Source organism: Leptosomus discolor, chromosome 11 (genome assembly GCF_034619465.1).
Source record: "Leptosomus discolor isolate bLepDis1 chromosome 11, bLepDis1.hap2, whole genome shotgun sequence".
In the NCBI taxonomy this organism is placed as follows: Eukaryota; Metazoa; Chordata; class Aves; order Leptosomiformes; family Leptosomidae; genus Leptosomus; species Leptosomus discolor.
The window spans coordinates 11,166,184-11,189,694 of record NC_141401.1 but is presented as its reverse complement, the minus strand read 5'-3'; the positions used below and the strand labels follow the sequence as shown (position 1 = coordinate 11,189,694).

Here is a 23,511-nt window from a genome sequence, read left to right as displayed (position 1 = left end):
GAGCAAGCAGCCTATACATCCACGCCTGAGCTGTGCCCAGCTGCGCAGCGGAAGGTAGGCACGGGAGTAAATTTAGCCCTGACTCATCCCATGGCAATTTTGACACTTGGGTGGACTAAATTACTTTTAGGAGTTGCATCATGTTTTTACCAGATAGTTTGATTGAGTGTGTTTTAACCCATTCGTATACACCTCTGGCCAGATTCTAGACCTTTCTCACTTGAAATAGCTATGCAAGAATTTGTTTGTATATAATATATAGGACACAGGTACGTCCCGGGTCATCAAGTTCCTTTCTGTCAGAGGCAATCATATCAATTAGTCTACTGTGTAAACTTGTCAAATAATGTCTTAAAACTGGGCGCTTTTTTTTTTTTTTAATTCCCTGCTCTTATTGTAAAAGACTTGGAAGACCATAGCTAAAAGTCTCTTTCCAAAAACTAGTGAAAGGTTCTTCACAACTTTGTCCTTCAAATTAAACAGTTCTTTCCTCTCCCTGGTGTTAACTCCTCAAGTATTTACAGAGAGCACTCGTATGCCAAGCTCTTCAGCCTCTTCCTGACCGACAGGTGCCCTGGTTCCTCAGCCACCTTCGCAGTCCTCCTTGGTGTCATTTCAACACACGACAATCAGAATCACGCCCGTCATCACAGATGGGTGTGTTTACAGCAGCGTTAATACTTTCTGATCTCTACCAGGGTCAGCTTGCCTGGCATGCTAGAAATTCATTTGCTGTTTTTCCCCAAGCAACACCAGACCATCACTCTCTCTTGCCAGTGTCCTGGATTTAAATGCTTGGTGACTTCTAGGAAGAGCGGTTTTCGTTTCTGTTTGCCTTGCATGCAAGAGTCATTCCACCTTTGTTTGCACACCACGAGTTGTGTTGATAGTCATGTACAAACAAAGCTTGAAGGCAGGAAAAAACGCTGATGGATAAATTAAAACATATGCCTAATTTTTGTTATTTTTTTGACATTTAAACGGAAAAGGTGAGTTCACAATTAAAATATTCTTCAAATGCTTATGTCCCTGTTCTTAATAACCCAGCTAAATTCTGACGCAAAAAGAGATGCCTAACTCTTCCCTAGGGGTTTCTTAGAGAGACTCCTGCACCGGTCAGATCACGGGCACCCATTCCCACCCGCTGCCTCTCACGAAAACGGATCGCTCCCGGGCAAGACCCCGCGCCCAGGGCTGCGCCCGCCCGCGGTACCTGGCGGTGCCCTTAGCCAGTAATTAACCTCTGAAGGCTCCTTCACGCCGCTTAGCTCAACTGTCACAGCACCCACGGGCATTTCGCCGCTGCCCTTCGTGGCGGCTACCGGAGCGGCCCCCTTCCCGCCGCCGCAGCGCGACGCCCCACGCCCACTGTCCGGCTCGGGCGGCATCGCGGGCGGCATCACCGCCGGGCCCCGGGGCGGGCGGAAAGAAAGCCCCACGGCCCCCCCCCCCCCCCCTCCTCCGAGCCGCCGGAGGCTCCGGTTTCTGAGGCGGATTTAACCTTTCCCGCGCGGGGCGGGAGGGGGCGGCCCGCGGCGGGTGGCGAGCGGCGGGCAGAGGGCGGCGGGGCCCCCGCCGCGGGGCGTGAAGGGCTGAGGCGAGGCGGCGCCTCGGGCTGGGCGCGGCGCTCGCCCTCGCCTCGGGGCGCAGAGGGCGGCTGCCGCCTCCCGCCGCGGGGATGAGCGCCTCGGCGGCCACCGGCGTCTTCGTCCTCTCCCTCACCGCCATCCCCGTCACGTACCTCTTCAACTGCCTGGCGGCCGGCGGCAGGTGAGGCGGGCGAGGCCGGGCGGCTCCCGCCCTGCGGGAGGAAAGGGGAGGGGAGCGGGCGGCGGGGGTGAGGGCGAGGGAGGTGCGGGCGGCCAGGGGAGCCCGGCGGGTATTTTTAGCGGCGGCGCAGGGAGAGGGCAGCTGCGGCCGCGGGGCTGAGCGGAACGGGGCGGGAGGCGGAGCGGGGCAGCGGAGGGCGCGGGTCGGGCCTCGCCGCGGGCGGCGGGCGGGTGGCGGAGACCCGCTCCGGGGTCCTGCCCGCGTCCTCTGACGGGAGCCGTGCCGGGATGCAACCGGGGAGACGTGAGCGGGGCTCCTGGCGCGGGAGCCCAGCCTGGCCGCTCACATCAGGACCCTCAAAACCGCACGGTTTGCATCACCTGAAGCGTGTCCCGGCGTCCCCGGAGGTCGGGTCACCGCCGCTGCCGCATGCGGCTCCCGCCGGCGCTGGCTGGTAGCGCCCAGCGGACAGACCGGCCCGGAAGGTACCGCCCGGCCCCGCAGGAGCTGCGCCCGCACCGCGCCTTGACCCCGGGGCAGCGGGCGCCGCAGGCTGTCCCGGTCCGGCTCCCGTGCCAAGGCATTCACAGGCCAAATCCAATTTATTTAAAAAGGAATGGAAGAACTCACCAGCTTCCGAAAGCTCCCGAGCCGCACGCTTCAGGCACCCCGTAAGACTTGCGAGTTTCAACTGAAAATGTCCATATGCCCTCGCTCTGCCAAAAAATTAGGATCCCAGGGTAACACGGCAGGTCTAGAAAAGAAAGGTCTATCCTCATGGAAAAAAACAATGTTCTTAAAGGCCCGGGTGGTGTTTTGTGATCCCACAGCCTGGGGTGTTTTGCAACTTTACTGCACAAATATTTGCTTCGTGTTTTTTAAGGCTGTGCTACATTTGTTCTTTCCTCATTTTCTCCTGGCCGATAGCTCAATTTTTTGTTTCTCCTTGCTAGAGAAATGCCGAATAATACATGCTGACTTACTTGATTCATTGCCAATACTTATTTCAAATTGATAGACCGCAGTGAAAAGTCACTGCAATATTAACAGCTGTGACGGTGCGAAGAAATTCATCGCTGGGAAAACAGACTAGCAGAAGATTCAAACCGTAAAATAAATCAACAACCTAGTACTGCACATCCTGACTCAGAAAGTACGTGTGCATATATTCTGAAATATTTGATCTTGCAGGTTTTTTGCAATGATTTTAAGTCAGTTCCAGTAAGGCTGAAATTGCCCTAGTATTATTTCTACACAATTTGTTTTCTTGACACACAGAGTGGCACTATGTATAAAACCATGTCCCAAATATTTTTAGCTTGTGCTTCTGGATTTTCCCTAACTTTCCCCTCTTTTTTTTTTTTTTTTTTTTTTTCCCATACACGAGCACTAAAGTAAAGAGTGAGAAGGAGAATCTGAATAAAGAGAATTAAATACAATTTCCACACTTAGAGCTATAAACCAATTTCAAACTTAATTTCTTAACTTGCATTTTCTTGAGGAAGGAGAAAAATTTGCTTTGTGCCAAAGATTTTTGTGCTTTCGTCCACCACCACTTTACGTGCACTAACGTTATAGCCCCATCTTCAGAGAAAAGGTCTTTTCTGCTGAGCCCCCCTACACCAATTACTGACACCACCCTCCCACCCCACCCCTCCCCAGCAATCCTGCCATGTAGGGCTGGGGAGACCTTTGGTAGCACTTCCAGAACTGGAAATTAAACCTAGATCCATCACAGGCACGCCACGCTGCTACTCCTGTCCGCGGGTCTGATGTGTTTTACTCGTGAGTATGTGATTTCCCGAGCAGATAATTTATTGCTGAGGTTAGACTAAAGGCCCCTAATGATCCTTTTCGGCCTTGAAAGCTCTGTGTTTGTGACTTTCACCTCTCATTGGCCTTTAAGTTTTCCATCGTTTTTGTTTGTTTTTGCAGATACCAGTATGAAAACTGATTTTAGTTGGACAAAAGTAGACTCCTGGATATGTTGTTTATCTAGCTATTTTCATGTTTTCTTTTTTTAGATGATCACATGCGAAAAGACAGGCACATAAATTCTGCAAAACTATAAAATGAATGCTATGACAGCCTATGCAATGGACTTTAAAAACAGCCTTTTAAAGTATTAAAAGTTACTTTAAGAGTATGTGCATTTGAGAATAGCTGGTAAGAAAAGCTGAAGAAGAAAAATTCTGTCTCTCTCTCTGTCTTTCTGTTACAGTTCCTGGGCAATTGTTGCAGTTGGATTGCTGGTTCTGGTTTTTATTGCTCTGTTGGCTCGTGTCCTTGTCAAAAGAAAACCACCAAAAGACCCGCTGTTTTATGGTATGTCTTGGTAACAATGAAGCTGAATTCAGAAAGTGTTAATAAATGATGGTGGTTATTTCAGATTGAACATTTAAAGCATGGCTTCAGAACCCTGTCGGGTGAGGTGCTAAGGAGCCAAGAAAGAAAGACTGGGGAAGAAGGAGGAGAAATAATGCTGCTTTTGAACTTTTATTCTTCTCAAATGGGAGATCCAGCTTAGGGACAAGCCAGAGCTCCTATTTGAAAAGAGTAACACTTGGACCGTGAAAGCGTTTGAAATACGGTCATACCTGCTCTGTTAAGATCCTCCTTGTAGCAGGACTTAGGCACCACGATACACCTCTCATGTATCTCATCCTGAGTGGGCTCATTTGGGATTTTTGAATCTTTTGGATCAATGGCCTCCATGGCTTGGTTCTTCCTATGATCGAATTCCTTAATTCTCCCGTTTTTATTAGGCTTCTCTGTTAACTCTCCTTTGTGATATATAAGAAAGTTTAAACCACCCCAACTCCCGTCTCAGGCTGTCTGCAGACTTGGGCAAACATTTCTGTATTGATACTTTGCCATAAGAGAATACAGATATTGATTACCTTTTAATAGGAAACCTTAGATCCAGATCATCTTATAGCAAAGGTATAGAAGAAAAAACTGCTGGGTTTCTTAAATTTTACAAGATGGCCCATAGGCAAAGCAGCATACAAACCACTCTGTCTTCCTCCTCGTTACAACTCGTAGGCATCTGTCCCCAGTGTTCTGTGTGAGGTTGGGAACTCTCAGTTCACACTGAAATCAGAGGAAATAAATAACATAAACCTACCACAAATAAATTTCCTGTCTCAAAGGAGTGACTCGCTAACTTGCCAGATAGGTCTTCTATGGACTGCTGTGGCTAGTGCAGTTCACCTTGCTCACCTCCAAAAATGGCAAGTCACATTTCCCTCTCTGCCCCCTTTTTGTTGTCCTTTCTCCTTTCCAAGAGATGACTCCATCAAGGTTGTATACTTCGTGTGACCAAGATTTTTGAAGGGCTACATAGTCCTTTCTGCAGACTCTGGCTTTCCATGGAGGCTGTGCCTACAGCTTTACAGAATTTCACATTCGTAAGAAAAGCTTCCCAAGAACTTTGTTGATTAACCACTAATTCAGAAATACTAAGCTATGTGGGGAAGTCATGTTGTATGTTAAATATGTGACCTCAGAGTAGATGCACCTAGTTCAATGAATCTCAGCCTGACTGAATTTATTGGGCTGTGAAGCAACTGCATGATTCCAAATCTTTATTATTTTTTTCCCTTTATCTTATTACAGTTTATGCTGTATTTGCCTTTACCAGTGTAGTGAATCTAATAATTGGGCTGGAACAGGATGGAATTATTGATGGATTTATGACTCATTACTTGAGAGAGGTAACAATTGTTTGACTTCTTACAAGTGTAAATAAAATCTTTGCTATAAATAACTTGGTATAGTATTTGTCACAGAAAAATAGCCACTTACACGTTCAAAAAGGGTCATCTTGAATTTGGTCATTGACCTGTTTCATTATTGTTGTGGACAAAACCTTCACTGACTTGAAATCACTGACTAGTTTGGGAAAAGCAGCACACCTTTCAAGCGTGCCTTTAAGTAACACTGTTCTGTGTTAACTTCTGTAGGAATTGAATAGACCGTATGTGTCTGCAGAAGGCCCTGGGTAGCGCTCAGGGGTGGATGAGTACTGCAGTACCCAAATGTGTTACCAAGAACGAAACAAAATTGCACCTTTATTTTTGCCTAATCACTTTACTGAAAGGGATTGAAGTAGAGTTAAAAAATGATGATGCCAGATAACTAGTCAGCAGAATCTGTTGGCTGCTGAATATCAACATCCACCAAAAATAGCTCAGTAAGAGCTTGATATGAAAGTCACTGAAGTCATTGAAAAGATTCCATGGACTTCAACGTGAAAGGCATTAGACCTTACAAGGTTGTATATTGTCATCAATATATTCAGTACTGTTGTAGATCTCTAGGTTGCTAAATATAGCTCTATTTTTTCCAAGTTAAATGTATCTTTATTTTGTAGCTTTTATCACTAAAATATGGAAAAGTAGTATTTCCATAATGTAGCAGAACAATGCTGACAGACATACATCTTGCACTCTATTTTGCAACTACAGAACTGATTTCATTATACCTGTTCCCACCTAAATCAGGTTTGTTCTTGGAAACGTGTATTGTCAGTCAAAAACTGTACCAATCCAGTACCTCTGGATTGAAAGACCATCAGTTACTTTTCTGAAATTGTTTCCTGCTGTTCTTTTTTAGTTATTTGTTATTCTTCCTCCGATCACTGTTATCTTTTAAAAATAAATGTTCCCTAGGGTGAACCATACCTGAACACTGCGTATGGCCATGTGATCTGCTATTGGGATGGCTCCGTTCATTACCTGATGTATCTGTTGATGGTGGCAGCTATTGCATGGGAGTAAGTCGTTTTGGTTCGTGCACTGTTTCCTTCGCTTGCGTTCTTGTATAACCTACAAAGGGCTTTCTTCACTATGCAGCATTTTTCTTTCAGGGCTCTTTCATGTCTTAGGCCAAAGCAACACTATTACTATTAAAATTTCATTACTTTCAGGAACTGGGCCCTCACCAAGTTACCCTTTTGCTCAGCGATTAAGCCCAGTAGTCTGTTGTCTTCACTCAGACGCAGCAGAGATCATAGCCCATCTGCATGCTTTGTGTTAGTTAAAAGGAAAGCTTAAAGATAGTGCACATTAAAACCATGTGTGAAAAGCCATTTTTTTTTCAAATAACATATTTATGATAGGAATAATGTATTGCTTAGCATGATGATGGTCATCCATGTTAGAGAGTTTCATGCAATTTAAGAAAAAATGGTTACTTCTAGAGATTCTTACGTTTCTTGCTGTTGAACAAAGAGTTTGAGAAAATAACTACTTAAATTCCAGAGGCTAATGTACCCACTGGTAATAGAAACATTAATAGAATGAAATTAATTATTACCTAATTATTAATTCTTTCATAGTCTTGTACAACTTGTGATGTGCAAAATCATGCAGTCAGCCTTCAGATGAATGAAACATAACAGCAAGTAACTGAGTGTGCACAAATCCTTCTCACACATGAATGTAGGATTTCTCCATATCCCCTCTCAGAGGCAAGAATCCACTGCTGACTTATGGTATAGATCTTAAAACCTTTACTTACTAAGATACAACCATGGTAATTAGGATAATATTTGAGGGTGATTTGGGGTAGGGGATTTTCAGGGATGGTACAATAATTACGCCTTGTTTTCTTTTTCAAACAGACAAAGCTATAGAACCATTGGCCTCTATTGGCTAGGTTCCATTATCATGAGCATCATTGTCTTTATGCCTGGAAACATTGTGGGTAAGGACACGATTTATACCACTAACTTTTTCCTGTGAAACATTTTCTAAATTCAGCATTAGGCTATCTGTATTTTATTGCAGTATTGGTTCCTTTCTGTAACAGTATGAAAGAGGAATTTTAGGAATATCAGTAAAGAGATGCAAGATACTTTGAAATGTAAATATGAGGAAAGGAAGATGGAGACCAGGAAAGAAAACCCCTTTCAATTTACATTAATCTCAAGGAAAAAAAAAAAGTATTGTATTGTTATACCCATAAGGCTTTCATCCAAACTAGGTTTAATTTAAGCAATGAAACAATAAGTCTTTCAGTATCATAAAAATATAAATCTTATTTTGCAGAAAATTTCCAATTTACTTAATAATCTGACTTTCAAGTAGCTTACAAGAGGCATCCAAATCACCTTTAAAAGTGAAATCTGGAAGTTACTCTATTTTCAAAATAAATTTAACATTCCTGAATTTCTAACATAAGCCAGGGCATAGCTGTGCTGCTAGAGGTTAGGAATTGTAATAAAAATTTTTACATCATTATTACTGGCAGATGGTCCTTTAAGAGTGCCACCCCCCTCAATTAAAGATTTCCTTTTTAACAAAGCTTAAATTGATGCACAGTGACAAGTGTTCAACTGAGAAAAATGTTCATGTGTCCAAATCCGGTAGAAAAGCTCGCTCTGGCCCCGCTTTTTATGACAGAGGAGGAATATTGATCATGCAGCCTGGGGCCAGTCCCGTTCCCTCCTTTGTCACCACAGAGAAAACACTCAGCAGATTCAATGTGACAATATCTTGTCCTCTTTCCTCCAGGGAAGACCGAGAAACTCGTTCTCAAGAGCATGCCTTCTGCCTTCCTTTCTGACAGAGAGAGTAGCCAGTGTAAAAGACAGATTTTCCTGATTTGCTTGGGCTGAGGATAGCTCTCTGAATTTATGTTTTGTCCTCAAATACTAGTACAAGCCTGCAGGAGAAATCAGGACTTTGGAAAATGAATGCAATATCAGATCTTTAAAAATGGATGCATTCCTTTTTTTCCGTTTTTTAAAGAACGGTGTCTCTGTTTGAAGTAGGTTCCATTAAGAGATTTCAAAGCTGTCCCATTCTATAGGATTACCTAGCGCAGAGGGGCAGAGGTGGTTTCCTGTCCCCTCAAAACCCCTCTAATTTCCAAAATGTCTTCCTGTCTGGTAGGCTGTCACCTGTGACTCTACCACTATTGAGCACATGATTTTCAACAAGATTCGTGTGTTGCTCTAACAGCAGTGGCTAGTGCTTTATGTTTACATTACCCCAGCTGCTTCAGGTTTGGGATTACTTAGGGTATTTTTTTAACTCTTCTGCAACACAGCTTACAAATTCTTACACATCTTATAATTATTTTTTTAACAGGCAAATATGGAACAAAAGTGTGTCCTGCTTTTTTCTTGAGTGTACCATATATTTGCCTTCCCATATGGGCTGGGTTCCGAATTTATAACCAACCTTCGGTGACTCACGACACTCCAGTCAAGGTAATATTATTGTATTTAAGTGTTGGCTACTGTTAGGGAAACTGAAATATGTTCGCTGTTTCTACTGGATTTTATAGGTCCCTTGGTGAGCAGGGAATGTACTGTAACTGTTCACTGTTACGGCAATTGCTGCTGAGCTGTATAGACACTATAACAGTATCTATACTGCAGGACCATTTCATTATGGTGGGATAAAGAAAAAGCGAAAGAATCTCATGTTTAGACTAAAGAACCCATTTCTAGGTGTAATTGTGTTACTACCCTCTGTCTATTCAGTTTCTGCTTCAGTTTCTTAGCTGATGAAAATGTTGACAAATACCAGCTTCATAAAATACCACAAAATCCTTTTAGAAGCTCTGCAGGAAAGTAGTCTTCTGCAGGTGACCTGCAGAGTTCATGTAATTTAATAATATTTTGTATGTGCACTCTGCAATATTAGATTTTACAGGTAAAACATTGTACATTAATTGATAGGAAAAATTTTTAAAAAAATCTGTAAAAATAATGTTTACTTAAAACTCCTTAGACCTTTGCCTTTGAATTTAATAGTTGGGCTGTAATAAGATTAACTGAGCAATCAAAAAATGGAGTAATAGTTTATGCACTGTTTTATTAAAAACAAAAATTAAAAAAAAATCCCTGCAGTACAAAGCACAGAGAACAGATCCTGAACTCTTTGTTGTTATAAGCAAGCCAGTTTATTGCCACAGCACACCACAGCAGTTGTAAGCAATATCATCAATTAATATTTTTTGCATCACAAGAGCTCCTGAGTCTCAGTCAGGTTCGTTCTGTAACTGGAAACAGACACAGATGGAGTTAGTTCCTATTCCACAGCTAATAGGCAGTCAGTGTGCAAGTGGCGTAGCCTATGGCATAGAGTAACAGCAGATGATGCACTGACAGATTTTCCCAGAAATCTATGAAAGGTAACATTCAGCCATCCGTCCATGATTCCTCAGTAGGAAAGAGAGGTATAGGCAGATGTTCGTATCTCCTGAAGTTCGAAGAACCGTTACAGAATCGCCACTTTTAGGGCAAATCCCTGTGAAAGGCAAACTGGGGGAGACTTCAGGTGCCAAACCCTCTTCTGCCCTCCTGTGTAGGCTTATAGGAAACCCCATGTCCCATCCCAAAGCAATTTGAGCCGATTTACTTAAAGGCATCACTAATTCTGGCCAGAAACACATTCTTTAGAGTCATTGGGGTAGAGAAGTTAAGTGTAGTTAAAGGTAGCGATGGCGATTTTTGCCATATGTATTAGCGACAAAACACTTTGCGTGGAGGATGGATGAAGGTTTCGGTTTGTTTCCTAGTACTGAGAACACCACAGGAATTGCTGTTCTAGAAAATACGTGGTGGAACTGCTTATGTGCCAAGATAGAGCCCTGTCTCCTATGCTTATCAGGAGCTAAACTGCTTACCTAGGGCTGATATTTGATGTTGGTATATATTGCAGAGAAACTTAGTTTGTACATTCTGTTTCAAAAAGAGAGTGTATAAAAAGCTGGTGATCTGAAAATTTAACATTGCACTTCTTAGTGAATCCTTCTTGTAAATCTAAACTTCCATGCTGAGAAGACCGTAGAAGAAGCCTTCGATTCCTTTCACTGGGGCCTCCTACCCTTCCCAAGTAACTTCTTTTTTAGAAGTCATATTTTATCTTCACAGCTAATTTATGCACCGTATCTGAGCATAAATACCTGTATACCTGAAAATGCCTTTAAATCCTAACACTACTCATGATTTTTTCTTATTTTTTATGCAACTCTCTCAGTCCTACATTAAGTATTGTTTCCCAGAAATAATTGAGTCTAATGCTACTCATCAGTTAGTTAGCTAATCATTGTAAGTCCTGAAAATACTTAGTTCTTTTTCAGTAGGTCATTTGCAATTAGCTGTAAAACTGGAGGTTTTTTTAGCCATCATTGTTCAGAGCTGGTATCAAAGGATTTAAGAAGAAAATGTAATAAAGATGATCGTGCACATATATAGAAAAATACTTAGGAAAAATACATGAAAGCAACGGAAGCAAGGTATATTCTGTTGGCCAAGGTATTAATTGCTATAATATTATTATAAATCAGTCAGTTAAAAAAAAAAAATCACTGTGGGGACAGAGAAGAGGTAATCAAGTTTTGGGTGTTTTCTAATAGGGGTGGGTTGAGGGGAGAGGATTGGAGTTACACCCTTATTTAGAGTCAAACCAAGCTGCTGCAGTATTTACAAAGCCCAGCAGATTTATCTACAAGTATAGCAGCTCTGAAGAGTTTAATGTAATTTAAAATTCACAAACAGAACTAATACACATACATTCAGATTTGCACATGAATTCTGAAGGGACTGACTTCTACGGACAGCACACAAGATTATTCTGGTTCGTTAAAACTGATCATATGTAAGGAGCCTCTCAGAAGTTACGGAAAATCGGCAAATAGCTTTTTTCTGGAAGTGAGAGAGATTGCAACGCGTGCCTACACGCTTCCTTGATAGACAAAAGAAACAGCAGGGTCGGTGAGATCTGTATGCAGAGTTCAATGTTGTTTGCAGTAAATGGGAAACCTGTGGCAGGTCTTCTCTACTCGGCCCGGGTACTTAACACGTAGTTCATTTTAGCATGTATTGATGGGACTTTGCTGGGTAAAAGAAGGGTGAGGCATTACTGCGCAGCTGAGCTCTGTCAGCAAAGGGCATATACTGTCCTTTAAATTCTTGCTTCTGCTTTTTTTTCCCTAGGCTTTGCATTTTCATTTTGGTTGCATAAATGTATGTATAGAGAAAAAAGATGTGCGTTTTCTCGGCCTTAGCAATTTCACAGCCTCGTGCTGCACCACAGGTTGTTTCCACTAATACTGGCTTTGTCTCCAAAGCCTCCACACACAAAGTTCTGATGTAGCTTTGTGATCACAATAAACATGCACATTCATTTAATACACCTTTTGAAAGGAGGAGCGATACCTACGTCTATAAAGCTTCATACTTAGACGAAAGTGGAAAGAAAATATATCAACCCTCAAACTCTCCATTATCCTTAGGCAGTCTGCACCTGAAAATGACTTGCAGCTCAGCAGCCATGGAAGGCCTTGGTCTTTCATAGGAATAAATATTAGAATATAGCCATTCTTTGCAGGGAATATTGTAAACATTCCTACACTAGTAGTTACAGTACTGTAAAGTGACACCATACTGCCAAACAGCCCTGGTATTTGGCTTTGAAAAGCAAAGGTGTTGCTTTTTTTTTTTTTTTTCCTCTGAAAGAGATCCTTTAAAAGAAAAAAAGGAGTAGTTTTTTGGAAGCGATTACGTATGTGTTTAAAATAGCCTTATTTTTTGTTAAACTGCAGTTCAGGTCTTGCAGTTCTTACTCGGGAATTGCGCTTGCAAGATTGGTTCTCCCCTTTCAATAAATTTGTTGTGAGTGTCTTGATCCTGAGTGCTTTTAACTGTGCCTCTACATCCTAATTATTGTTTTGTGCTTTGGAGAAAATTCCACAAGTGTATAACAGGAAGGAAATAAAGTTTTTCTTTTGCTGTCTGCATGCCAACACACGGCTAATAAAAAGGAAGAGGAAATGAGTAACACATATAAATGGGGAAATTTTCCCTCTGAACTACAGAAAGGTACTCTGATGTGCTTGTAATTTTGTCTGTGAGTACACAATGCTGAAAGTGTACCTCAAATTATTTCCACGGGTCTTGTAAGTTCTGCTGTGTAGGCAAAGAGATGACTTTGGTTCCTCCAAGCCATCTTCCATGTTAGGGATCTATATGGATTTCTGTTTGGAGACTGAGGAAGGGAGGTCCTGAACAGATCAGATCCAGATGCTGAGAAGTGTTTCAGCGCCCATCGCAGGAATCCATAGCGTGCAGTAATAAAAGAAGGAAAGGAGGATTTCCACATGCTCCATACACACACACACACACATTTCATTCTCTATTTCTGCATTACATATTAAGATACATTATTTGCTCACTGAGCTCAGCAGAGAACTCACCTGGCCACAGAAAAGCTTTTCTTTTATGCCAGTGATATTCCATTAATTTCAATAGTGTTGCAGGCTGCTAAAAAACCAGCATTAACTGTCAGTAATGAGATGGACCCTTATTTTGCTGTCCCTCCAAACAGTCCTTTTACAAAGTGTATTAGATTCAATTCCAAATGTTTGAGGCAAACCTACATTTCCAAAGCTTTTCCACATAGGGGCATTCATGAAAATGAACTCATTCAAATTAATGAAAGACACAACTTTGGAGGAGTTCGTTATGCTGCTTTAAAGCCTCATGCAATTGCAGAGTTAGTGTTCATTTGACTGAGGTTGCTTTGAAAGTAAATGAATCTGTACTGAAATGGCTTTAGTTGGATCCATCTATTTCTAGAGTTTATTCAGATTAATTTTCCTCACTGTATCCACCTTTTCAGATGTGGGAATTTTTCTGTCTCTGAAATCAGTGGATAAATAGGGTGATGGAACTGAGAACTAATTGCATCTATCGTAATGTTTCACCACTTCACCCTTCTTGTAGTGACTGATCTGGACTTAAATACAAGTCGTGGAACTAAACTCGTTCTGTGTTGCAGGTGGTTCAGGAAATCCAGAAGAAAGGACTCTTAAGACGACCAATAGATTTAATGTTAGCTGCATACCTCATTCTAGCAACGGGGTTTTGCATATTTAGGGGCATGGTAAGTTGAAGATATTTTAATATTCTGGCCTCTAATTTTCAGTCAGACTTTTAAATTTGAAATCACTGTGTCTGTGTGAAAAATTATGTACATTTTGGTCAAGGTAAATCTGTGACTTTCAGGGTTGGACTAGGCCTTAGATATAAAAAGGACAAATCGATTATTTATGAGAATTAGTAGTGCTTTGCTTCTCCATTTTGCCCTGTGTAAAGTATGCGATTCGAGAGGAGGTGCACAATCACAAGAGTAAAGAGCATCCCAAGTGCAGATCAGCATGACCTAAAACTGTTTTCATTGGTCTGGTGTTACATTTATCGTCAAGAACATGGAGACAAACCAACTAAATTAAATCTGTATTCACGTTTTTCTAAACAGAGATGCGTAGCTAAAGTGTAGGAATCGGAGTTAATTTACACTGCATGAGAACAGCTCCACTTAAAAATATTGATAAATTTATCCACGTTACCTGAACAACACATGTTGTTTCTACTTACCAAGAGCTGATTTTTTAAAATGTTTGCTTTTTAAGCATAGTTGATTGAATTAAAATTTCTCAGGGAATGAATCGGTACTGAAAACTCTTGAAGTAGATCAATCCACTAGTCGGTAAATCTAGTCCTCTGTCAGCTCTAAAGCATTTTCTGTCTTCAGCAGAAGGGAAGTTGTGTATCATTGAGTGAACAGAGCTCAAATGTTTAGGTGTCTTAGACAACTAGCTGCTTGCTTTGTAGATCTGATCCTGTCTAGAATAACTCAGGTGAGGTGCGATAAGTACCCAAGCAACATTTTATTTACCTAGAACAGATTGTCCTTTTGTAGTTCTGCTGCTCACATTGCTCTGTCACCTGCTGTTTCTCTGAAAACTTGCCTCTTAAAAATAGGTTTTTTTCTTCTAACTTGTCAGACTGCTTTATTTCTTATAGATCACGCTACTTCAGGGCACCACTGATGCAGGTTAATCAGCTGGTTTACCTGTAATTGCACTGCGGGAAATGTTAGTCTCATGCTCTAATGTCTAACTTGGTTCTGCAATCCCACTTCATTTCTCAGAGGAATTTTTTTGTTGATTTTGAGAGTGTGGTCATTTCCTTACATATTTCCTTTACTGGAACTGCGTACTGGCCTTACTTATACAGATAGAGATCAACTGAACATCTCTGTCAACTGCAGTAACCACAATTTTGTGAAAAAGCTAATGAACCATAATCCATTGTAGTCCACTCAGACCTGCTTCTTGGATGCCCTTGTTGGAAAAGAACAGGCAGGAATAGCCACTGTTTGCAAATCTTTGCATCTCCCCCCAAAGTCCCACAACAAATGCACGTTAAGCTGTGCAAAACTTACTGTTCAGTCCCGTAACGCAGGCATTCACGGGGCCTTCCTGTGTAGCGCTTACAGTGACAGCTGTTGACACAGATTGCTGACTCGGTTTAGAATAGTATTTTTTGTGGTAGTTTTAAGGGCTGCTGTGAAAAGGAACTACTTTTGCAACTGTGTCTCTCCGTGTTTATTTGGATCTTTGTTCTTTCTATAAGAATGTAAAATCCAATAATCTCACCTTTGCTATTCTCTTTTTAAAATTATTATTAAGTAACACCTGTCTCTCTGCATCGCTCTCCACTGCTACCTTGTCACAATGCAACTCTTTTCTTGGACTACATTCATAGCTTGCTATCCTAAAATTGGGTGCTTAACCTGAAGTTTCCACTGTTTGAGCAATTTTCCATTGGAAAGTTTATTTGCTGGATCAAAGTCTGTTTATCAGAGCAAATCAATAGCAATTATACTTTTACTACAGCATAGCCAACTGACTGAATTCCCTTCCAGTCAAAACCTTTAAAGTGGGCTGTCTGTATTTCCTCGCAGACCCTCTGAGCAGGAGCTGAGAGGAGGCTGCATTTCACCTTCTTAATTGGTGATCAAATGGATCACCTTTGCAATGGACTTTGAGCAAGCCTCCAGGGTAGCAGTGCTGCAGACCACAAGTGAATTTTTAGGGCTGGTAACAGGTGTCAGCTTTAGAACAAATTCTTTGTTCACGGGAAGTTTTAAAAATTCTTCTTAGATTGCTCTGGATTGCCCTGCTGAACTCTGCCGGCTATATATTCAACTTCACGAACCTTATATAAAAGACCCTGCTGCCTATCCTAAGCTTCAGGTAAAGCATTGACTGTGGAGCATAGAGTGTTAAGAAGCGATTTGTTAACTGGCACAAAGATGAAGCCATGGGTTTCACAGATGACAAGATCAATAAGGGAAGTATTTGTTCATGGCAATTTAAACAGTATTTCGTATTTTCTACTCCAGCCGTTACAGGGTACCAACTCCCATTGTGATAAACAACTTAGATTCAAGTCTGTTACCTAGAATTACATGTCCTAATTACTCAGGCTTCTTTTACTATAGTCCTGCATGCTTTTTATGATCATTGCCCTTCCTTAGAAGGGCAAAGTAGACTTTCGGTCTGGAATAATGGAGCAAAAAGGGCTGTAGCAGGACTAGATTCCTTGAGCTCATGTTACACTTCTGTCACCAGTGACACACTCCTTGAAACATGACACTTTTTGCATTGCAGAGGAGGGAACGTTGTGCTTTAGTTTTGTGGCACTTGCAAGGTTGCCATTCTTCTGCGACCCTGGCTGCTGCGTGGGGGCAGGGCCTGAAGCGTTAAGGGGATTCAGGAGTGAGGCAATGAGCAGAAACCAAGTATCTCTGCCGGACCTGTTCTTTCTGGGAATGGGGTGGCTTGGGTGTATCTCACAGCTCCCAGCTGAAAGTGCAGTGGAGCTTGAGAAATGGACACCCATGTTGTGTTGGACGTGAGTGAGGTCAAGCCATGCTTACTGGCACGGTCTCAAGATGGCAGGGGGTTCGAAAACATACCCTGGGATGAAGTGGCTTTGGATGGGGCAAAGAGGCAACAGCCATCAGTATCAGTGGAGGCCAGTCAACAGCATCCAGGTGTGAAACTTCTCTTAAAGAAGTTCCAGCTGCAAAAAGGCCTGGGAATCATTGCTGCCAGGAGTGTAGTTTTGAACAGTCTCAACTCCCTGGTCAGCAGCTGGCTGATTTTTAAATGCATCCCCCTCACACTGCAAAGCAACTAATATTTCTGTTTAAAATGCAGATGCTGGCATACATGTTCTACTCTGTGCCATACTATGTGGTTGCTCTGTATGGCCTGCTGGTGCCTGGTTGTTCCTGGATGCCCGATTTAACCCTTATACATGCTGGAGGACTAGCTCAGGTATTTCTTTGTAAAATGTTCACTTTTGAATTAAAAGTTAATAAGTAGAGACCTATGGAATAAGTAAGGGACCCAGGGCTTAATCTTACCATGCAGGTTTTATGCCATTGTATCATGGATCACCTTTGGTATCTGTAAAAAACTTAATTTAAGGGAGTAGAGAATCAAACCCATTACATGTCTCTAATGACTGCATCTTGCTTTAGTAGACTCCTCTCCTTCTGCAGAATCTTTTTGCTGGGCTCATTTAAACCTTATTAAGCACCTTGCACTCTTTGGCTGAGACCATGAAGGAAGCCTGTCTTAAAGCTGCAACAGTCGAACATGTAAAAAAAACCCCAAACACAACAGAACAGCACAATACATTGTTTCCATAATATGTGTGGGCCAGTAGTTTGAAAAATATAAATGGAAAAAGCATCTACTAGTCACACAAAATGGACAATATCAGTTGACGATGTTGATATAACACTGGGAACCTCCTGGGCCACAAACACTAAGTCGTGCTTGGGTAGCCAAGGGCAGACCAGTGATCGTACTTTCTTAACTCATTCTGCTCCGATTCTCTCAAATAATCAACTGTAGTTAATTACGAGATGGTGCTGATGCTTATGAGGAGACCGACCAAAACAAAAAAAATCATCTGGAACTAGTAAATGACTTCTCATGACATATAGGTGACCATTATACAGTTGAGACAGAGTGACAATTGATTTGTACTGTACGTAGGAAATGAAATGTGCTCTGAGCACCCAGGCAACGCAGAGAATACACACCTAATCCTGCAACAATAATGAGAACACAGGAGGCGGCAGTAAGTGTAATTCACGTACTGCTGGAGACGCACAGACCAACACTTTGTTCCTCAGGCCTGAGATAATGGTCATGGATACAAACTACAATCCAGCTTAACTGCCTAGCAAGGATGGGGCAGTGACATTTCATTTTCTATTTGTGAGCAGGTAACACAGAGAATATGACTTTTTTTTTCTCAACAGTTTATAGAGAATCTTGAATTACCAAATTATATCAAAAGAGAATCTGGCAAACATAATAATGAGGAGGTTTAGATGCTCAGAAGGTATCATAAATATTACACAACTGTGTTTGGCCCAAATCTAATCTAAAAAAAGCACAAGCTAGCTAAAGTAGGCAAGCCAGCGTCAGGAACCTCTCTCTACTGACAGATTACTCAGGTTTCATGAATTCCCCAGACAGTCAGGAAAGAAACCGCTCCTTCAAAGATTATTTAGCACAAGGAAACGTAAACCAGAAGTCGGAGTGGGCGATCACAATCTTGCAAACTTGCCAAAAAGCTCAGCCTCCCAGATTGGAGGCGATTTTTGTTTGGTTGGTTTGGTTTTGGTTTGTGGGGTTTTTTTTTGTTTGTTTTGTTTTGTCTTTAAATGTTTTCCATAACAAACACTTCTTTTTTAATGGCATTTTGCACCTTTTAGCTGTACGATTAATACATGCAATGTTTTGTTGCTGAAGTCTAACCCCTCTGTTGTCCCTTGTGGTTTGGCTTCAGGAGAATGCTGATTTACACAATAGACAAGGAGAAGAGAAGTTAGTGGTAACCCAAAGCTAACACTCAAAACTTCACATTTTACTCTTTGAAGCTTGTCCTAGGCACAAGCACAAACCGTAAGCTGACAAAACGTAACTGATTAAGAGAACTGTATGTTGCTGCACACACCCCACATTTTATCCTGATTCAAAAACCATTTCTTTAAGTTTGGGAGGGTTTGGGGGTTTTTTTGTAGTTTTTACTTCAGTGCGCTGCGGAATTAACTGCAGTCATCCCACAACTGAACAGGATTTCACTGATTTGACTTTGTGAACTATGAGCAACCTGGGTCAAAAAATTGTGTGTGACAACGCATTGAGGACTCCTACATTGTTTTTTGTTTTGGTCCTTTTGAGGCACAAGACACACTTCCAGGTTTGTCTGCTGTTTTTTCAAGTTGTAATTTATAATTAAAACATATGTAGTTACTGAAACACATTTTGCTTTCTATAATGCACGAAGGTCCAATAAAGGTAACTACGCAATGATGGAAACAGTGGGCATTGCTCCCTGGGAACGAACACTGCTCCTACAGGAGATTTTAATTATTTTGATTTCTACCATTATGAAGTATGTACTTTCTACAAAAAACAAGTCTCAAAATACCATATGATGCATCTAAACTAAGAACCTCTAAAAGTGCCTAGCACACACACACACACAAAGAGAAATATTTACTGGTTTTCAGAATTATGTATAGCTCTCAGCTTGAATTATTACTAACACTAAGACTCCAAAACCAGGTTGTGACACTTATTAGACTTTCTGAAGGTTTAGGAAGAGCTCTTTAAGTGTCACATGACTGAAGTACCAGGAGCTTTGATTATACAAAAGGCTTGGAATAGCCTCTGAACTTGATTAAATTGTTATTTCCCTATGCAAGCCAGCCACCTGAGAAGGGATAAAGAGCCACAGCCCTGCTATCCAAAGCCATTCTGTCTCACCAGCTCTCCATAGCCCACTTTCCTGTTCTCTCAAATGTAGGCAGTTTTTCTCTACTCCTTCTCCATCTAAGTGTTTTCCTTAATCCTGCAGTTTTTGGTGGCTAGTTTCTGCAGTGCTGCTTGTCTACAAGAGAACCTAAACCCAAGGAACCCATTTTTCTAGTTACTTTCTCCCCACTCTATTTGATAGCTTTCCTTATCCTTGTAAGACCTGCTCCAAACACCTCCAAAATAAGTTACACTCTGTGCCCGATTTTAGTCAGTTTTAGAGAGAAGGCGCAGAGTGAAGGACTCCGAACCTTTTTCCAGGTCTTTTTCTGTCCCTAGCTGGAGGGCTTTTGTGACTGCAGGGTAAGAAATACTGAAGAATTGCCTATGATTAGGCTACAGGCAAAAAAATTGTAAAAGAAACGCAAACTGTGTCATACAGACCAGCAGCTCAGTGAGTAGCAGGCATGCCCAAACTGCAGTTGTCAAGCAGAGCAGTGCCACGTCCAGCACCCGGCAGCTTCCAGTTGCCGTGGGACGGCCTGATCAGCGGCCTGGCCAAGGCTTCGCGTTAACGAAGGCTGTACGTTAAGCAGATAAGGCTACCTTAGAAGTTTTCCTGCAGCACCTCATGTGGTTGATTTCTCAGCCAAGGTTTAGGGGTTTGATGCTTGGAATTCTCCATTTAAGAGAGGGTTCAGTAACAGAAAGCACCAAGGAATGGCTTACTTGCCGAGAGGACCTGATCTCGGCGAGGTATCACAACAGACTCAAGGGCGCTCTCACCGCCACGCCAGCCTATTGCGCAGCAGGCAGAGACCTGCAGTAACCCACAGCTCTTGTCTTGCTGTTGAAAATGATGGACTTGGTGCGAGTCTGCCTGGTACTTGAAGGAAAAGCAGGACTGGGCTACTGGTGAGTGAGAGATCTGCCTTTAAGGCACACCCTTTGCCCCAGGGGAGAAAAAAAAGGGGAGAAGGAAAAAAAAAAAAAAAAAGCAGCAACAGAGTCATGGAAATGAAACACATGAGATTAAAGACATAATACAATTTCCACAGAGGCAAATCAAATTAAAAAAAAAAGAAAAAGTGACTTTAACAGACCTAAATATCCTCCCCGGTAATGAAAGGAAAAAGCAATGTGTTATATTGAAAAACAAGTCTAATAAACAGTAACTTCATTATATGGTGCATCATCAGCTAGTAAAAACCTCCGGGAGCTACAAATAGAACAAAACGTTTCTGCTTTTTCTTTTCATAACGCTCAAAGCTTCCTGGTGTGCCACAACCCTTGTAAGAGGCAAGACCCCACAATAAGGCTCAGATCTTCAAAGGCACCTAGGAGGCTGTCGAGGTCGGGGTCTCTCAGAAGCAGCCCCTTACAGCTGGTTCTGAGGAGGCTTGCGGTGACCTTCTTAGGCGTTCAGTGCCACCGCACTGGGATGCCCAGCTGGCCGCCCGTGGAGTCAGGCGGGCCGCGCAGGCCTCCCCGGCGCGGTGCGCAGCTTAGCGCCTTGGTCACCCCGGGGAGCCTCCAACACGCTCCCAGGAGGCTGTTTTAGTGTCTCGGGAACCAGCGAGGCGCAAACCTCCTACCTGAAGGCCGGCGGTGGCCGGCTATCTGCTTGGGAGCCTGCGGCCTCATGTAACAAGAGGACCGGGCTGCTGGGCACCAAGGCTGCGGCCGCCTGGGCTGAGCTGGCTCCCGGGCGAGGAAGGGTAGCAGGGCTCTGAGCAAGGCACCCAGGCGCCAAAGGCAGCTCCTGCGTGAGACGGGTGAGAACACACAGAGTTATGGGGCTGATAGGAGAAGGCAGCTGGCGGCGTGCCCCCGCACCTCTGCTTACTGCGTGACGGCTGTTGACAGCCCCACGCCCAGTGGCGCGCTGCTGAGGTGCGGTTGTACTTGATGGCTTTGATGACTCCCTTTCCTGACTCGGGTGTGCTGGCTCAGCTCTCCCTGTTCAGCGGAGGTGCTTTGAATCACCTGAAAACTGATTTCCTTTTCTGTTTTGATGTATGGCCTCGGCCTAACCTTTTGCTAGAGGGGTGTGTATGAAGCCACCTGCACTGTATTTCGCTTTCTGCTTTGCTGTGACCAGAGCTGTGGTCTTCGTGAGGACAAAGTAACTCCTGCCGGAGCCAGGCCAGAGGACGTGATCTGGCCATAGTTCACTCCTCTGCATTACTAAAACTCTGGTGTCCTGTTCTCCTGCTCTGCTTAAAATTAAATTGATGTTTATGTTCTCAGCTCTCCTCCACTGCTAACTAACTAAATAATTAAAACAAAATAATAAAATTGGACACACAATAGTTAACGTGAATGAGCTGTGGCTTGAAATAGCAGGGAACAGATGGAGACAAAAGACAGCGACTATCTTTAAATGTTTGTTTATGCTAAAAATATGCTTCAGCCCAGCAACCTTGTCTTTGCATGTAACCTTCACTGTAAACTTAACCTATACTTCAGAACTGCCCGCAGCCCCAAAGCCAGATATTGCAGGTGTTTCCTGAAATCATCAGGAGTTCTGGGGCAGAGTCTGGGAGACTGGGTTTAAGATTAAAACCCCAAACAAACAAACAAACCCAAAACTAACATCGCTTCCAAGAGTTTACTTTCTAACTTCATTCAGAGTGAGTGGGTGTCTCTCTGCCTCCCATGGGTGCCAAACCCGGTGTTCCTCGGCGGGTGGGTGGGTGCGAGTCCTGCCCCGCCGCTGGGCTGAGGCTCAGGAGTGCGGGTCTGCAGGGCGATGCACACGTCAGCTGCCGTGTGCCTGGGGCAGGACCCGGGACCCCGTCGCAGGAGGAATGACCTGTGAGCCAAGGGTGAGGTCCTACGCCTGGTGTAAAGATCAGTGCCACCACGTGCATGAAACAAACCCCTTGCCCTGCCACTGACGGTTCCATTTACGCCTCTTACACCAAGACATTCATGATCTCAGTTTAGGCTGTATTTTTATACCGCTGTGCAAAAGTACGATGGATAATTCTGGAATAAAAGGGATGGCTTAGAAAATGTCACTGGAGATGCATACTTGCATGCAGATTATGCTGTCTTTCCAAAATATACCTCAGCTTTACCTTGTTTTTAATATATACGTTATATACACACCACAGGCTCAATTTTCCCATATTGGTGCTTCTCTTCATGCTCGAACTCCTTACGTCTACAGAGTCCCTGAAGAAGCAAAACAGTTTTTCCTGATACTGAACATAATGTATGGGATTCTCCCCCAGCTGTTGGCGTACAGGTGTGTCAACAAGCCAGAGTTTTTTATGAAAACAAAACAAGAAGAAAAACCAGAATAGCACAACTGTTACCGGCTCCTCTTTTTGGCTGTGTATATGATTGGGTTGGGATGTAATTCAACGGCTCAAATGGAACCCAAATGAAGTGTGTAAGATGTGTAAAATTGCACAGTTGTGTAAAGTTGCACGGTCTGTTTTGTTTATCCTGCTCAAAAGGGGAAAATAAAGACGACTGCCTTCAGTACCACTTCTCAACACTTTGACTTTGCGCTGCAGTGGAGTTGCTGGTTCACATCGCTATTTTTAAGTAAGCTGCTTTGACAGTTTTAGAAATACTGCATAAGTTAAATAATAATAATGATGTCAGTGTTTAGCCTCCGCACACGGAAGAGGATCGGTGCTAGCGATCCCTGTACAGAGCTACTGCAGAACGTGAAGGTCAACAGTTTGACGTGTGAAAAATTAACATACATAACTCTGTCACATGCACATGTTTTATTTGTCAAAAAGTATGTCTTGTGGGTCAGCCTTGTTAAAAATCCCAAGAAATCTTTTAAGAAGCAATCAACTCTTACGGTAAGACTCCATATATGATAAGCAAATCGTATAGTTTTGTTAATGCTTTTGAGGCTTCACTTCTGCAAGGACTGCTCATCCGCTCGAAGTTAAGCGTGTGCTTAGTGGCTCTTCTGAACGGGGCACGGAGGGCTCGTGACCGCGAGCGAGCGGGCCTCAGGCCGTGGCATGCGTGTGCAGAGGAGGGGGTTTGGCCGCGTTCTCTGCAGCTACTTTTGCTAATGCTGTTGGGTCCTAAACAAGTAGCAGCAAATACAGCGAC

The 23,511-nt window shown here is 42.9% G+C and overlaps 1 protein-coding gene across 2 annotated transcripts; it reads left to right on the top strand.

The window, feature by feature from the left end:
• The first annotated feature begins 1,678 nt into the window (after positions 1–1,678).
• TM6SF1 (transmembrane 6 superfamily member 1) lies at positions 1,679–22,733 on the top strand. Of its 2 annotated transcripts, XM_086471640.1 has the most exons (10): positions 1,679–1,770; positions 3,992–4,095; positions 5,389–5,486; positions 6,444–6,547; positions 7,397–7,479; positions 8,868–8,989; positions 13,569–13,673; positions 15,739–15,831; positions 16,801–16,920; positions 22,542–22,733. In XM_086471640.1, the coding sequence occupies exons 1-10, from the start codon at positions 1,679–1,681 to the stop codon at positions 22,731–22,733; spliced, it is 1,113 nt and encodes a 370-aa protein (XP_086327766.1). The 2 variants fall into 2 exon arrangements, with proteins under 2 accessions (XP_086327766.1, XP_086327768.1); XM_086471642.1 differs by lacking the exon at positions 15,739–15,831.
• Positions 22,734–23,511: the final 778 nt, after the last annotated feature.